At 49.9% G+C, this 17,682-nt stretch overlaps 1 protein-coding gene across 1 annotated transcript in view; it reads left to right on the forward strand.

Moving 5' to 3' along the window:
• Positions 1-374: 374 nt before the first annotated feature.
• Positions 375-17,682, forward strand: part of PLEKHD1 (pleckstrin homology and coiled-coil domain containing D1) — a 39,816-nt gene continuing 22,508 nt past the window's right edge. Inside the window, exon 1 of the mRNA XM_049898861.1 lies at positions 375-812. Coding sequence (XP_049754818.1) covers positions 664-812 — 149 coding nt within the window. The 5' untranslated portion in view covers positions 375-663. The remainder of the gene's footprint in view (positions 813-17,682) is intronic.

Genomic DNA, 17,682 nt, shown 5'->3' on the forward strand with positions numbered 1-17,682 from the left:
TGACATCAAACCCTTGCTCCTTCCTCTCACCTACCCAGAGGCAAGCAGCTAATCTGCAGGAGTGACTAAAAGCATATTTCAAAGCAGGTGTGCCAGTTTCGATGTAGGCAAGGCACAGGAGAGCTTTGGGCACTGGGGCGGAGACCGGGCAGTGTCATGGTTGTATCCCGGGAGTGAGCGGCCAGCCGGCCGCCAGGTCCTTCCGGACGCAGGAGCCCTGCCCTCCAGCCGGCGCCCGCTCTGATTGGCGCACCCCGCAGGCCTCCATCCCGACTCACCTGCCCCTCCCAGCCAATCGGGGGCACCAGAATCGGGCTGTCGCGGGAGGGCGGGGGCGCGCAGCAGGCTTGTGGCCGAGCCGCCCTCCCCGCCAGTTTCTGCCCCGCTGTCGCAGCCGGAGCAGGGAGCCGCAGGCTGCGCGCCCCCTTCGCCCCGCGCTCGGTGCCAAGGCGCTTTAATGCCGCGTCTCCCGGCTGGGGCCGCTCCTGGTGTCCGCTTGCTGAGTCGCGCCTCGACGGCGGCCGGAGCCGCCTGGGACACGGCCTCCCCGCAGCCTCCCCCGTGTCCCGTATCCCGCCGCGGGTTGCCGTCCGTGCTGTTCCAGGACTGCCAGTTCCCGGGGGAGTGCCTGGGCCGAGCCAGGGGCAGCCCTGTGGAGGCAGGATGTTCACCTCCAAGTCCAACTCGGTGTCGCCCTCGCCGTCCATGGAACAGGCCGACTCGGACGCGCTGGACATTAGCACCAAAGTGCAGCTCTACGGGGTGCTGTGGAAGCGGCCCTTCGGGAGGCCGTCCGCCAAGTGGTCCCGGCGGTGAGTGCGCCCCCTGCACCAGGGCCTGAGGACCCCCCTCCCACCCCCTCAGTCACCGTCCTGCCTCTACCTTCCTTTGTGACCTTGGCCTCGCCCCGTTTCTCTCTAGGCTGGCTCCTCCTGGAAGATGTGGACCCGCCTGAGGGTCTTCTCTGTCCCGAGGGCTCAGACAGCTGGGATGGGACCACTGGGTGAGGGATGCAGTAGACCTTACTCCCAACCGGGAAGGTTAAGAGTTGGCTGAAGAGACCTTACGAGGCTGTGGTAGGAGCGCAGTTGGGTCAGGTTGGGGCAAAGTCTGCCAGGGAGGGAGAAGCTCCATCCCCAGCCACAGATATCCCCTTAGGACCCCGACCGTCGATTCCATCATCTTTACAAGCCCTCCCCGCAAAGTGTACGGGGTCACCAGAGGACACACTTTGGCTGGGGAGCAGGCTTAGAGGTGGGGCACCTTCCTCCCCTCCCTTACCCACCCCCCCGCCCCGCCACACACTGAGGAGCTAGTGGCTGGCCCCTCAGAAAGGCTTAGGCCAGAGAAGAGATGAAGGGCCAGAGGGTCTGTGCCTGTCCTTGGAGGAGTCCTGCTTGCAACCGCTCCAACTACCCCCTGAAATAATAAAAAATCTGGGCTCAAGGGAAAAAAGATTCCAGTGCTTGTGAGGGAGAGAAGAAACCTGAGAAGGACAGATGAAGCTGGGTGGAAAGGGAGTAGGGGAGGGGATGGATTGGTCCTGTCATGAGGAACGATTCTTTGGAGGAACAGCTTGGACTGTCAGAGCAGCCCTGGTCCCCTTGTTTCTGCATCAGCCTCCTAGTCCCCAACTCAGAGGCAAAAGTTGCCACTTTTGGCTTATTGATGGACCTGTTAGGTATTGGGGAAGGAGTTAGCTCACAGCCCCATGCTTGCCTCCTGGAATGTCCTAGAAATCTCAGACCTGTTTGGGCCCCTCATTGGAGGAGTGACCTGCTGGGAGAGGGGGGATGGGTCCAGATGACCTTTGGGCCCCTTTCTCTTTCCACACCATGAGTCTGTCCCTGAATGAAGGGTGTCTCGAATGTTCTCAGAACCACAGATCACATGGATATGGTTGTGATTGGCCCTGATGTTCTATTTTGATAAATAATATTTCTACAAGATTGCAGGACAAATGGAGCTGTGGACGATGCTTTACATTTTATACAGCAGGTTTCACATACTTTTTAAAAATTTTTGTATATTTTGTTGTTGAGAATATACACAGCAGAACATATACCGATTGAACAGTTTCTACGTGTACAACTCAGTGACATTGATTACATTCTTTTGAGTTGTGCAGCCATTCTCACCCTTCATTTCTGAGGTGTCCCTCACCCATTAACATAAACTCACTGCCCTGTAAAGCTCCTATCCAATCTTTCGAGTCGCTGTTGTCAATTTGAGCCCTTGTAGATAGATCTTGAAAGAGCACAATGCTCAAGGCAGATTTTCTTTACTAATTAAGCTAAGCTATTACTTGGTTTTAAGAAAACTGAGAATTTTTTTTTTTTAATTTTACTTTAGGTGAAAGTTTACAGAGCAAATTAGTTTCTCACTGAACAATTAATATACATACTGTTTTCTGACATTGGTTGCCAGCCCCATGACATGTCAATACTCTTGCCTTCACCTTGAGTTTCCCATTACCAGCTTTCCTGTCCCTTCCTGTCTTCTCTTCCTTGCCCCTGGGCTGGTGTGCCCCTTTAGTCTCGCTTTGTTTTATGGGCCTGTCTAATCTTTGGCTAAAGGGTGAACCTCAGGAGTGACTTCAGTACTGAGTTAAAAGGTTGTCCAGAGGCCATGCCCTCGGGGTTTCTCCAGTCTCTGTCAGACCATTAAGTCTGTTTTTGTGTGTGTGTGTGAGAATTTGAATTTTGTTCTATATTTTTCCTCAGCTCTGTCTGGGATCCTCTATTGTGATCACTGTCAGAGCAGTTAGTGGTGGTAGCTGGGCACCATCTAGTTGTGCTGGACTCAGTCTGGTAGAGGCTGAGGTAGTTATGGTCTATTAGTCCTTTGGATTAATCTTTCCCTGTGTTTTTCGTTTTCTTCATTCTCCCTTGCTTTCAAAGGGGTGAGACCAGTGGAGTATATTAGATGGCCACTCACAGGCTTTTAAGACCCCAGACACTACTCACCAACATAGACTGTAGAACATTTTCTTTATAAACTATGTTATGCCAGTTGAGCTAGATAATCCCTGAGACCATGGTCCCCAAGGCCCTCAGCCCAGTAATTCAGTCCTTGGGGAGTTTGGATGTGTCTCTGAGAATATTTTTGGTATAAGGTATGAAGATTGTCAGGGCGATAGTTTCAGGGGTTCATCCAGTCTCCCTGGCTCCAGAAAGGCTGGAATCTATGAGAATTTGAAATTCTATTCTACATTTTCCCCCTTTTGATCAAGATTCTTCTGTAGAATCTTTGATTAAAATGTTCAGTAATGGTAGCCAGGCACCTTCCAGTTCACCTGATCTCATGGCAACAGAGGCAGTTGTTCATGGACTGGTTTCATGTACTTTTGTTAGTTTTGCCAGGCTTCTCTCTAGGATTTAATGGGATACAGGCTCCCTGAGTCCCTCCAAAGTTAGGGTTACTTCTGATCCCCTAAATGAAGACCTGGAGCAGCAGATAGAGCATTGTGTGAGGGGCTTCCAGGGTTGAGCTGGTCGAACTGCAGTCCCAGAGGGCCAGAAGAAGCCTTGTCTCTACCAGGGCACCAAGTAGGGGTGGAGAGGTTGCTTCCAGATTCTAGTACCATCAGCAAGAATGCCCCCACCACCACTCTAGCTCTCTTCTCCCCAGCTGCTCCAGGCAGCCCACACTCCTCCCTCATTGGGTCTGGCTGCTGTCCCTGGGTTTTGTGTTTGGGTCTTGTTATCTAGACTTCTCTTGCCAAGCGTTTTCGCCTGATTGCGTCCCTAGTAAATGCTAGGGGCCTGTGACTCCCGGCATATGCCCCTGCGCTGCTTCTCGCCACCACAGGTAGAGTGGGAGCCTGTCCTCTGTACCCAGAGGTGATTCCAGATCTGGGAAGTATGGGGAGGGGGGCGGGTAAAAGCTTCCAGCACTGTGGTGGAGCCAAGGGAAGCTTGGAAAGCTCTTTTCACCCTCACCCCGAGAATCTTCGTTAGTAGCCCCCAGAACCACCCAAATAATCATCTAACGTAAGTCAGAACGGCACGTATGCTCTGCGAATGCAGCATCAGATCAAGTCGTCCAGCCCCCACCAATGAGCTTGTCACTTCTGTGCCCTTCCTGTGTAGGAATTCTGGAGCTGCCACTGTGCAAAGACTTTCCCTACCCTGGGACTCAGGAAGGAACTGACTGCCTGCCCTAGGCCTCTGTCCATGTTTGCAGTTCTGGGAATACATCACACACACACACACACACAGACACACACACAGACACACACACAGACACACACACACAGACACACAGACACACACACACACACACACAATCTAGCCTTGGGTCAGTGACATAACCAGCCATTGGTTCTTGGGTATGAAAGGCATGATGCTAAGCTCAACTCGCTCTTGCTTCCCAGCAGGGTCCTCCGGGCCCCAGTTCCCCACTTGTGAAGTGGAGTCTCTAAACCTCCGCTAATTAGTGGCCACAGGAAGGCTTGGGGAGGGGGCAGCTCGGCCCACCACTGCAGAGCCTAGCCATTAGGGCGATCAATGCCCTGTCTGGGGCAGCTAAGGGGAGGGGGCCTGAAAAGGCTCTGTGCTGCATAAATAATGAATGGGCAGGATGGAACCGGCTGTGGCTAGCTGGGTACTGTAAAACCGCTTCTATTCAGGATCCGGCTAGGGCCATGGTCCTTCCCCTACTGCTGAAGCAACTCTGTGCTTTTCTGGGGTGGAAAGATGCCCTTGAGCTTAAGGGCAACAAAAACGGAAGAGAATTTGTCAAAAGCATTAACCAGCAGAGGTAAAAGGATCCAGGAGCAGTGTCTAGAATGTAAGGTTTATGACTCTGCCCTTTGCTTAGTCCGTGAACGGTGGAGACAGGTGTGTTGGGGAAGACCTGCGTGGCTCAGAGACAAGGAGGAAAGGAGTAGGGATTTCAGCACAGCCAGTGTCAGCACCATGATGGGGCTGGTCTGTAGCCAGGCTTGCCCTTTCCCAGGGTTTAACACTTCCTCCAGCTCTCCAGCCCCTCCCCCAATCCTCTTCTGAACATCTTGAGGAGGAGGGCCCAGCCAAAGCCCTTCTGCACGGGGGGAGGGGGGGGGGCGTTCATATTCCTTCTTGCCTTCTGTCCCCAGATACAAGGGGGTTGGTGGGGCCTTTATCAAAGACCAGCCTGGAAGCAGTTGACTCTTGCAAATGTTGGGGCTGCAGAAAGGGCAGCCCTCTGCCCCAGGGAGCTTAGATTCACAGTACGCACTGGGTGCCAGGGGAGCCATGGAGACAGTAGCCACATTTCTGAAATCTCAGCCACATGATTGGACAAGTACCTGCACAGGTGTGGATAGAGTACCTGTGCGGCTGGCCACCATACCGAAAAATGCCAGGGAGACCTTCTTTCCACAGGAGGCTTGTGGACTGTGAGTTTTGCTTTTTGGCTCTGAGCACCACTTTGGCTCACTGCAACACTGAGCCTTCCCAAAGGGTTGAGGGGAAGGGCCCAGTTTGTCACCTCCACAGCCCCGGGCGTAGCCTCACCCTAGTGACCCTGGGTTTGGGTCTCAGTTTCTTGCTCGTGTAGCATTCCCCACAGCTGGCTGTGTGAGTTGCCCCACAAACACAACTGTAGCATTTCTGCTTGTTTTACAGCTGTGGGAAGTGCTGGAGACCCCCTTTGAAAAATAATCTACCTGTGTTCTCCAGACTTCTGAAATAGCGGCAGCCTGGGTGGGGACAGTGCCAGGAGGGAGCTGAGGGGTAGGGGAAGCTTTGGGAATGTCTTAGTCTCTTAGGGCTGCTATAACAAAGCACTACAAAGTGGGTGGCCTTAAACAACAGAAATTTATTGTCTCACAGTTCTGGAGGCTGTTGTTAGGTGCCATCGAGTTGTCATGGATTGAATTTTGTCCCCCCAAAATATGTGTCAACTTGGTTAGGCCATGATTCCCAGTATTGTGTGGTTGTCCTCTTTTGTGATTGTAATTTTCCTATGTGTTGTAAATCCTAATCTCTGTCTGTGGTTAATGAGGCAAGATTAGATTATGTTAAAGAGGATTAAGGTGGGACCCTTACTAAGGTCACATCCCTGATCCAATGTAAAGGGAGTTTTCCTGGGGTGTGGCTTGTACCAAATTTTATCTTAGAAGAGATAAAAGGACAGGGAAGCAAGAAGAAAGTGGGGACCTCATACTACCCAGAAAGGAGCACCAGAAACAGAGCACATCCTTTGGACCCAAAGTCCCTGTGGAGAAGCTCCTAGCCCAGGGGAAGATTGATAACAAGGACCTTCTTCCAGAGCCAACAGAGCCTTCCCTTGGAGCTAACACCCTCAATTTGGACTTCTAGCCTACTAGACTGTGAGGAAATTAATTTCTCTTTGTTAAAGCCATCCACTTATGGTATTTCTGTTATAGCAACACTGGATGACTAAGACAGAATTTGGTACCAAGAGTGGGGTGCAGCTCTAACAGATACCTAAAACGTGGAAGCAGTTTTCAAACTGTGAATGGATAGAGGGCTCAGAAGGAAGTGAGGATGACTGTTAACATCTGAGACAGCACAGATGGTGAGAAGCAGCAGCAGAGAATTGGCAGCAGCAGAACCAGGAGACCAGTGCCAGACAGCACTGGAGCTGACCCATGGAGCTAGAGAGCTGAGTGCCTTTGCACAAGAGGCTTCCTGGTGGAGTGGGGTGCCTCTGGGTACTTACTGGTGGAGCTGGCTTGCCGACCCCATGGAGCAAAAGAGCTGAATGCCTTCCAGCTGAAGTTTACTGGTGGAGTGGGGTGCCTCCAGGCACTTATCATTAGAGCTACAGAACTTTGGAACACTGGCCCCAGCAGGGCAGATGTGGGTGTGAGGCCTGAGGGCCAAGAGGCCCAGGAACCAAGAAGCAAAAGCTGAAGAGACAAGGAACACAGGAGGTTTCAAAGTGTGATGCCATGGCCTCTGGTGTTTCTAAGTGTGGAGTCACCATTCAGATGGACTAGGAGAACGGTACATCTAATGCTGAGGGAATGAGTTGCCTGGAAGGCAGAGCTGAAGCCCAGAGTCAAGGAGCCTCCACTCAGAATCCAAAAGAGTGTGGCCAATACCTAGAGTCTGGAGGGCAGGCCATTGTTATAAATGATCTCAGAGAACAGAGAATTATTGGCAAAGCTTTGAGGGCTAAGACTCAAGTCGATTCTGACTCATAGTGACCTATGGGACAGAGCAGAACTGCCTCATAGGGTTTCCTAGGCTGTAATCTTTATGGAGCAGATCACCAGGTCCTTTCTCCCACAAAGCGGCTGGTGGGTTCAAACTGCCCACCTTTAGGTTAGCAGTCGAACACGTAATCATTGTGCTCCCAGGGCTCCTTGTTCCGGAGGCTAGACGTCTGAATTCAGGGTGTCAGCAGGGCCATGTTTTCTCCAAAGGTCTGGGGGAAGATCCTTTCTTATCTTTCCTGGCAGCCCCAGGTGTTCCTTACCTTGCAGCTGCAGCATAACTCCACCCTCACATGGCTCCCTTCCCTATCTGTGTCTCTTCTCTTTGTTAAGGACACCACTCAGATGGGACTAGGGCCCACACTCCTCCAGTATGACCTCATGCTAATTTAACTGAGAACATCTTCAAAGACCCGATGTCACATTCACAGGTACAGAGCTTAGGACTTCAACACCTTTTGGGGGGGACACAATTCAATCCAAAACGGGGTGATGAAGCAGGAAGGCTCTCTCAGCATTGATGAAGGGGAAGAATTTGGGGGCCAGTGTCACTGCCCCCAGAAAATAAAGTAATGACCACCTTACTGAAGATGGTGTAATATTTTTCACTTTGGCTCCACCTTCTTGCTCCAGAGCTGTTGTTCTTCCAAGCCCACTGCAGGAGCACTAGGGCACAAAGCCAGGAGAAGTACCTGGTCTGGATCTCCCCAGATTGTCAGTCTGTCCATCACCCCCAGCCCTTCCTGAGGCTACAATGAGCCCTTTGGTTAGGGAGATGGGCACAATTTCTGGATCACATAAAATAAAACAACACTCATTATTTCAGGCTTCACTGGGCTCATGTGATGATTCTGCCCCAATCAGGCCTGCCAAAGTTAAGTTAATTGTGCAAAGGAGCTGTTCTTAGCAGGCTGTTGATGTCCTGTTTGAAAGTAAGTCTCACCTGCATTGGGCCGACCTCAAGCAGAAACACCTGCAGGCAGTTCAGCTTCCTTATGTCCAACTAAAACAAGAAAACCAATTGTCAAGTGGATTCCAGCTCTTGGCATCCCACATGCTTCAGAGTAGAACTGTGCTTTGTAAGGTTTTCAAGGCAGTGACCTCTTGGAAGCAGATCTCTAGGCCTTTCTCCTAAGGCACCTCTGTGTGAACCACCAACCTTTTGGTTAGTCGTCAAGGGCTTAGCCATTTGCACCACCAAGGGACAACCTCCTTATGTCCAGGACTTGAAAAGAATGATGCAATTTATTCTGTCAGAAGCTGTGGGTATGGTAGAAAGTGAAGTCGGGCTGAGAGATAGGACCTCTGAATTGTCCTCTCTCTGGCCTGCAGTGCTTCATCTGCGAATCTGTGGTTTTTAAACTGTGGCCCACAGAGGACTCTAGAGGCACCTTGAGGCCACCACAAGAGAGTGGAGAGCAGATGGTGGTGCTCCAAGGCTACCCTCCCACTCAGTCAGCGCCTCTGCACTATTCTCTGTTTTACATATTAAGCTTGCTCTTACGATATTGTTCAGAGAATCCTGCTAAAAGCTTATGAACCTTTGGGAGCCCAGGTGGCACAGTGGTTAAGTGCTTGGCTGCTAACTGAAAGGTCAGCAGTTTGAACCCACCAGCCGCTCTGCGGAAGAAAGATGTGGCAGCCTACTTCTGTAAAGATCGCAGCCTTGCAAACGCTATGAGGCAGTTCTACCCTGTCCTATAGGGTTGCTAGGAGTCGGCATCTACTCCATGGCAAGGGGTTTGGTTTTGCTTTTGGACGTGATGGTCCCGCGATGAACTCTAACGTGTTGTGGCTCATGTCCTGTGAAATTCTCTGGATTCTTGCTGTCCTTCCTCCTCAAGCCTGATGAAGACAGGAAGCACAGCAAGTGAGCATTCCCTGAGTACACCAGGCCACCTGGAATGGCAAAAAGGGACACACTCAGGGCTATGTTGTTTCTGCCTTCCTTCTTCTGCTTCTGAAAAGGACACTTAAGAAATCTGTCCTCCCTGGCTCCAGTTTTTTAGTCTCCACCCCCCTCCCCGCCCACACACACCCGTTCTCAGTGTCTGAGGGCTCAGGGGTAAGGGAGAGTGGGTGTGGAGGCCCCGTGAAACTCCTGAGTGCTTGTCTTATTCTCGAAGTTTATCCCTGGGGAAGAGGGCTGCCAGGCTGCCTGTAAAACGTAACCTACATGTAATTCCCTGCCGCCTTGAGAGGGAGATAAGATTGGCCCAAGGCCTAATCCTGCATCCAAACCAAACCAGACCAAACCAAACCAAACCAAACCAAACCAAACCAAACCAAACCAAACCAAACCAAACCAAACCAAACCAAACCAAACCAAACCAAACCCATTGCTGTCCGGTCGATTCCAACTCATAGCAGTCCTATAGGACAGAGTAGAACTGCCCCATAGGGTTTCCAAGGAGTGGCTGGTGGATTCGAACTGCCAACTTTTTGGTTAGCAGCCGAGCTCTTAGCCACTGCTCCACCAGGTCTCCTATCCTGTATCCAAGGAAGTCTAAAACCTGAGCCAGGGTTTCTGCTAATCCCTAAAAGACTCAATTCTTGCTTTCTTGGTTTATGGATTGATCTGCTGTCCAGCGTGCACACCTTGATACCAGGGATGGGATGGTTCACCATGGCCTCTTGACCCTGTACGACCCGGACTCTTACTTTTTTTTTTTTTTTTTAATTCTGCTTTAGGTGAAAGTTTACAGCTCAAGTTAATTTCTCATACAGAAATTTATACACATATTGTTATGTGACAGTAGTTGCAATCCCTATAATGTGACAGCACACTCCCCCTTTCCACCCCGGGTTTCCCCGTGTCCTCCAACCAGCTCCTGTCCCTTCCTGCATTTTTATCCTGCCTCCAGACAGGAGCCGCCCATTTGGTCTCATGTATTTGCTTGAACTAAGAAGTACACTCTTCATGAGCATTATTTTATGTTTTATAGTCCAGTCTAATCTTTGTCTGATGAGTGGGCTTTGGGAATGGTTGTGTTAAAAGAGCATCTGGGAGCCCTGGCTTCAGGGTTTCCTCCAGCCTCAGTCAGACCGTTAAGTCTGGTCTTTTTACATCAATTTGAGCTCTGCTCCACACTTTTCTCCCACTCCGTAAGGGACTCTCTGTTGTGTTCCCCGTCAGGGTGCTCATTGGTGGTAGCCGGGCACCATCTAGTTCTGGTCTCAGGCTGATGAGTCTTTGGTTTATGTCTCCCTTTTGCTTCCTGGGCTAATATTTTCCTTGTGTCTTTGGTGTTCTTCATTCTCCTATGCTCCAGATGGGTTCGGACCAACTGATGCATTTTAGGTGGCCACTTGCAAGCTTTTAAGACCCCAGACACCACTTGCTGAAGTGGGATGCAGAACATTTCCTTAATATACTTTGTTATGCCACTTGACCTAGATTTCCCCTGAAACTGTGGTCCCCAGACCCCTGTCCCAGACACCCTGTCCCTCAGAGTGTTTGGTTGTGTTCAGAGAACTTCTTAGCTTTTGGTTTAGTCCAGTTGTGCTGACGTCCCCTGTATTGTGTGTTGCCAGACTCTTACATTTTCCCTGATTCTCTCTCTTCTGCCCCTTCCTATCACTCCTCCTCCACACTGGCCTCCAGAATTTCCCTGGAACTCCAGATTTCTTTCACTGTGTTACAAAGCCCTTTCCAACCCTTTCCTAGACCCAGCCTTTGCATCTCCAGACACTGAAAGAGTCAGCAGAGTGGACAGGCCTTTCTTTAACAGGACCCCCTAGAAGGTACCTGTGGGTCCAAGTAGCATTCTTCCTCTGCTCCAGCTGGATTTGTTGAGAGGTCAGTATTAAAAATTAAGCTGTAGCTGAGCCCTTGTTGCATTCAGAGCATCAAGGAAGGTAGAACAAGCTGGGTGCAAAGCTCAGGAAAACCTTTCCTGGATTCCCTAGCTCAGCGGGTGGCACCTGTGTCCACCTTGTCACCCAAGCTGGAGTCCTGGTCATTGTGTCACCCCAAATTTATCTCCTTCACCCTGCCTTTGTGTAATTATTCAACAGGCCCTGCTGATTTTTATCCCCCAATAACTAATCTGCCCCTTTGCTTGTCTGTGGCCCCCCCACAAGGCCACACTCCTACATCTAAAACTACAGTCTGACCTCACAAGTGCCCCATTAGAAAACTTCCGGGGCTCCCTCATCTGCAGAAAGTACCTGGCTGTGCCAGGGGATTCATTAGTGCTCTGAGCTGAGCTGACCAGGAGCTTACAGCCACTTTATGGAGATAAAGTCTAGAAGGACAATCCCAGGTCAAAAGTGATGAGGACAACCAGGCATCAGAGCACAGCAGAGAAGAACATGGGCTCTGTCAGTAGAAAGAGCTGAGTTCAGCTTCCAGCTCTGCCACTTACTAGTTGCTTAATCTGTCTATGCCTTGGTTTCCTTGCCTGTGAAAAAGAAAAAAAGCCATACCTCCACCTCTTAGAGTTGTTGTGAGAGATTTAAATCAGATAACACCAATAGAACCTGCCAACAATGGCAAAAATTTTGCCAACAAAATGCAAAGTGTGTGTCTTGGCACCTCGCAAATGCTCCTTAATCTAGAGGCACAAACACTGTTCTTTAAAACCAGAGTCCCTTTACCTCATACACACTCTCCTGCCTTCACCAAATGGGACAGATGAGGAGGGTCCTAAGGGCTAGGGCTGTTAGACAAAGCTTCTCGCAGGAATGAAGCTAAGCCTGGAAAGAGGGATGGGCTTCAGACAGGAGGGAGGGCAGATGCAGGAACCTGCCATTTGTTTGGAGGACAGGGAGCTGGCCAGCTGGGGTGGAGCCAAGAGCCTCCTGTGAGCACAAAAGGGAAAGGAGGTCAGGGAGGCTGCAGCAGACACTGAGCCTAACAACATCAATAATAGTAACATCAAACGTTTACTGAATGTTTACCATGTGTCAGACAGTGCTGTAAGTCTATGTGTATAGATAGATACATACATACGTACATACACACATACATAGGCAGACAGGCAGGCAGGTAGGTAGACAGATGCCATCAAGTCAACCCTGACTCCTGGTGACCTTATGTACAACAGAATGAACTGTTGCCTGGTCCTGCATTATTCACATGATGGCCATCATTGTAGCTGTTGTGCCAATTCATGTCTCCAAGGGTATAAAACCCGCTTCGGGGCAGTGCCTGACCCTCTCTAACTTCATAAGGAGGAAGGAGAATCAAGATCAATAGCCTAAGGTTGATTTTTATGAGGCCGAGGTCAGACATGCCTCCTTTCTCTGCCATCTTTGCTAATTCTGACACCAACTGTCACTCCCACAACACTCTGTTGGATTTGATAATTCATTGCAATGGCCGCACAGAACTCACAGACCATACGATTATGGAGTTTACTAGGGAAGTAACAGTTATAATTCAGGCTCAGGAACACAGGATATAATTCTTCCATCAGGACTGCCTCTTCCCATCCGTGCTCACAGGCTCGCCTCTCCCTGGCCGTCAGTCTCTGGACAAAGGCGCTCAGCTTTCTCTTTCTGGGGGCTAGGAAGCCCACTGCACCGTTTCCTGCTGCTAGGTCTCTCCTGCTGGTCTCTCCTTCCTTGGTGGTGGAGGGCTTTTCTCTCTGCTCTGGAATTGGCTCTCTTTTAAGACAAAATTGACCAATCCCCTTGGTGGGCCGCAATTATCACACAGTCCTGCCCAATCACCTGGGTGGGAGTTACAACACCATAGCTAGAAAGGCCACAAAAAAAGGTAAGTAATCGCACCATAGAGGGTCACCTTGATGCCCTTCTGCTTCACCAAACATGATTTCTTCCTTCAGTGATTGATCCCTCCTAATACCATGTCCAAAGCAAGCAAGATGAACAGTACTCTGTTGTGATCCATAAGGTTTCCATTGACTAATTTTCAGTAGATTGCTAGGCCTTTCTTCTTAGTCCATCTTAGTCTGGAAGCTGTCCACTTTGGGTGACCCTCCTGGTATTTGAAATACCAATAGCATAGTGCTGTGTCATGGATTAAATTGTGTCCCCTCAAAATATATGTCAACTTGGTTAGGCCATGATTCCCAGTATTGCGTGGCTGTCCTCCATTTTGTGATTTTCCTGTGTGTTATAAATCATAACCTCTGCCTGTGATTAAAGAGGATTAGGGTGAGATGTAACACCCTTGCTCAGGTCACATCCCTGATCCAATGTAAAGGGAGTTTCCCTGGGGTGTAGCCTGCTCTACATTTTACCTTACAAGAGATGAAAGGGAGGCAAGCAGAGAGTGGGGGACCTCATACCACCAAGAAAGCAGTGCCAGGAGCAGAGTGTGTCCTTTGGACCTGGGGTCCACGTGCAGAGAGGTTCCCTGCATAGAGAAGCTCCAAGTCCAGGCAAAGACTGATGAGAAGACCGACAGAGAGAGAAAGCCTTCCCCTGAAGCTGATGTCCTCAATTTGGACTTTTAGCCTACTTTACTGTGAGGAAATAAACTCTTTGTTAAAGCCACCCACTGGTGATATTTCTGTTATAGCAGCACTAGAAGACCACGACAGAATTTGGTACCAAGAGAGTAGGGTGCTGCTCTAACAGATACCTAAAATGTGGAAGTGGTTTTCCAACTGTGAATGGATAGAAGACTCAGAAGGAAGTGAGGAGAACTGTTAACACCGGAGAAGGTCCAGATGGTGAGAAACAGCAGGGCAGCAGCAGACCCAGGAGACCAGTGCCTGACGACGCTGAAGCTGAACCACAGAGCGAGAGAACGGAGGCTTCCTGGCAGAGTGGGGTGCCTTGGGGCACTTATCGGTGGAGCTAGGCTTGCAGACCCAGGGAGCAAGAGAGTTGAGTGCCTTCTGGCCAGAGTTTACTTGTGGAGTGGGGTGCCCCCAGGCAGTTATTGGTAGAGCTACAGAGCTTTGGAACACTTGCCCCAGCAGGGCAGATGTGAGCTTGAGGCCCGAGGGCCAAGAGGCCAAGGAACCAGGAAGCAGAAGCTGAAGGACAGGGAACAGAAAGCCGAGCTTCCTCAGTCTCAAAAGGTATGGCTACAATCTCTGGGGTTTCAAAGGGTGAAGCCATGACCTCCGGTGTTTCTAAGTGAGGAGTCACCGCTCATATGGACTTGGAGAATGGTGCACCTAAAGCAGAGTTGCTGAGCCAGGGGCCTGGAAGGCGGAGCTGAAGGCCAGAGCTAAGGGGCCTCTACTAAGAATCTGGAGAGTATGGCCAATACCTAGAGTCTGGCGGGCAGGGCCATTTTGTGAATGGTTTCAGAGAACAAAGAATTATTTTCAAGCCTTGAGGGCTAATGTAACATGTTCTGCCAACTTGCTTAGTGCCTGTGATGCCTTCTTTCCCTCCATTTTCTCCCATTTGTGATGGAAATGTCTAGCTTGTGCCTGCCTGTTCTACCATTGTACTTTGGAAGCAGATTCTAGATTTCACAGATGAAGAGGAATTTTTGGATTTGGAACTTGGAGCTGATTTAAGACTTTTGCTATGATATGATAGGGTGAACATGTTTTACAAGTGGCAAGGACATGAATTTTGGGGGCCAAAGAATAGAATGTCATGGATTGAATTGTGTCCCTCCACAACGTGTATCAACTTGGTTAGGCCCTGATTCCCAGTATTGTGTGGTTGTCCTCCATTTTGTGATTGTAATTTTATGTTAAAGAGGATTAGGGTGGGGTTGTAACACTAACACCCTTACTAAGGTCACATCCCTGATCCAATGTAGAGGGAGTTTCCCTGGAGTATGGCTTGCACCACCTTTTATCTTACAAGAGATTAAAAGGAAAGGGAAAGCGCGGGGTGGGGGGTGGGGGGAACCTCATACCTCCAAGAAAGCAGTGCTGGGAGCAGAGCATGTCCTTTGGACCTGAGGTTCCTGACCTGAGATGCTCCAGACCAAGGGAAGACTGGTGCATCACAAGGACCTCCCTCCAGAGCCGACAGAGAAAGCCTTCCCCTGGAGCTGGCACCCTGAATTCAGACTTCTAGACTACTGGACTGTGAGAAAATAAACTTCTCTTTGTTAAAGCCATCCACTTGTGGTATTTCTGTTATAGCAGCATTCGATGACCAATGCATGCTGCTATAACAGAAATACCACAAGTGGGTGGCTTTAACAAACAAAAATTTATCCTTTCACAATTTGGAAGCTAGAAGTCTGAACTCAGGGTGCTGACTCTAGAGGAAGACTTACTCTTTCTGTCAGCTCTGGAGGAAGGCCCTTGTATCTTCAGCTTGTTTCCTGGTTCCTTGGAGATCTCCATGTGGCTTGACAGCAGTCCTCCCCCATCTCTGCTTGCTCACTTGCCTGTTTAATCTCTTTTATATCTCAAAAAAGATTGACTCAAGACACACCCTACATTAATCCTGCCTTATTAACATAACAAGGACAACCCATTCCCAAACGGGATTATAACCACAGGCATAGAGGTTAGGATTTACAACACGTATCTTGGGGGATACAATTCAAATTCAATCCATAACGTAGAGCTTCCAGCATCACAGCAACATGCAAGCTACCACAGTACAACAAACTGACAGACGGGTGGTGGTTTACGTGAACAAACTACAGTAAAACTTGCAAAAGCCGGGACCTGTGTAAGATGGAAACCTGTAAGAGAAGAAAAACGCAAATATTTTTCACATAAACAAGTGATAGAAAAGTGGTAAGGCTGTACCCTGTCAAAGGCGGAAAACAAGGCAGTCCCATCAAGTTCCAGATCTTACAGGTTTCACTGTTATTTACTCATCCCAACAACCCTATGAGATATAGAAAGATACTATTATCTTCAAGTTACAGATGAGGGACCTGAGCTTAGAGATATTAGGTAACTTCCCCTGGCTACACAGCTGCTGAGTGGCAGAGCTCTAACCCTAGCCACCTCAGCCCTTATACCCATAGCCTCTGGCCATCTCTTTCCTGCCTTGGTGCCAGCAGGAAGGAGGAAACACTGCTTTGGCAGTGTGGTGGGATGAGTAGGAGTAGGGTTCCAATCCCAGCTCCATCTCTGTCCTAGCCCTGTGACCTTGTACACATTACTTAACTACTAAGCCTCAGTTTTCTCATCTGTAAAATGGGAGTAAAAAGCCCTACTCCCCTCCCTCCCATTGTTACAGGGATCAAATATTCAGATACATGTAGAACACTTAGCACAGTAGCTGACACGTGGAATCGACTCAATAAACTTGATTATCTCCAGCCCTTGCACAGCCCAGCCAGACCGTGCAGGGCTCAGAGGAAGGGGCCCCTGGTCTGCAGTCAGAATGAGAGAGTCTGGGAGGGTGCAGGTAAGGGGGCTTTGTAGGAAGGGATGAGAGAGAAAGTATCCTTTGCAGGGCATTCAGGTCCTGGCCCCCTCCCCCCAACCTGGTGAGAGAAAGGAGGAAATTGCAGCTGGAGCAGGGAGTTGTCACTGAGACAGGTTTATAAGCACTGCTGGTGTTTGGCTCCTGGAAGTATGCTTGTCAAGCACGCCCTTCATTGGGTGATATACAGCCCTGCTAGCCAGGGAGTGGTCTTCCTCCTCCTCCCCTTCCCTCCACCACCCCACCCATACCAAGCTGGAACTGGGCTGGCCTTGGCATATATGGCCTATGGACCCTGCAGCCCACTGGGGCTCCTCAGCCAGCTGAAGTCTGGCTGACATGGAGCAAAGGCTGCCCTGGACATCCATCCATCTTCCCTTGCCCCTCTTTCTGCCTTCCTTCAGAGAACAAGAGGAGAAGTAGGTGTGTGACAATTGGAGACACCTGGGTATTCCTGGATGGCACAAATAGTTTGCATTCGACTGCTAATCTAAAGGTTGGCGGTTCCAATTCACACAGAAGTGCCACAGAAGGAAGGCCTGGAGATCTGCTTCCATAAAGATTACAGCCAAGAAAACCCTATGGAGCAGTTCTACTCTGCACACATGGGGTCCACCATGAGTCAGAATTGATTCGACAGCAACAGGTTTTTTTTGGTTATGTGCCAAGCAAGAGCTGAGGACTTTACATGCCTTCATTCACCTGATCTTGTCCCCTGTTGTGGCAGTAGTCCCTAACAAGCCGCCTGCCTTTGCCCCAACATCTCAACACAGCAGCCAGCATGGGCCTGTTACAGTGTGAGATGGATCATGTCATTCCTACTCAAAATCCTATAGCGGCTGTCTCTTACAGAGCACAGAAACAGCCAGCCTGTATCAGCTGGCGGTGCGACTTCAGCGAGTCACATCCCCTCTCTGCTTTGCACCTGCAAGGGGAGCAGCTGCCTCAGATAATTGTGAGTGTTAAATGCATTAACAAAGGGAGCTGCTTAAAACAAGGCAGGGCTTGTGGGAAGTGCCAAGTAATTGTTAGCTTTATCTTTGTCGTGATTACAATAGCCCACAGGGCCTCATGCCTGGCCGCCTGCTCAGCCTGGCTTGCTTGCTGCAGCCTTACCGGGCATCGTCAAAGCACACTTCCTGCCTTTGTACCTGCGGCTCCTCTACCTGGAACATCTTCTCTCTCTTTAATAAAGCCCTCCCTGACCACCCTGTTTAATGTTGAATCCTGCTTCC

Source organism: Elephas maximus, chromosome 10 (genome assembly GCF_024166365.1).
Source record: "Elephas maximus indicus isolate mEleMax1 chromosome 10, mEleMax1 primary haplotype, whole genome shotgun sequence".
NCBI lineage: Eukaryota > Metazoa > Chordata > Mammalia > Proboscidea > Elephantidae > Elephas > Elephas maximus.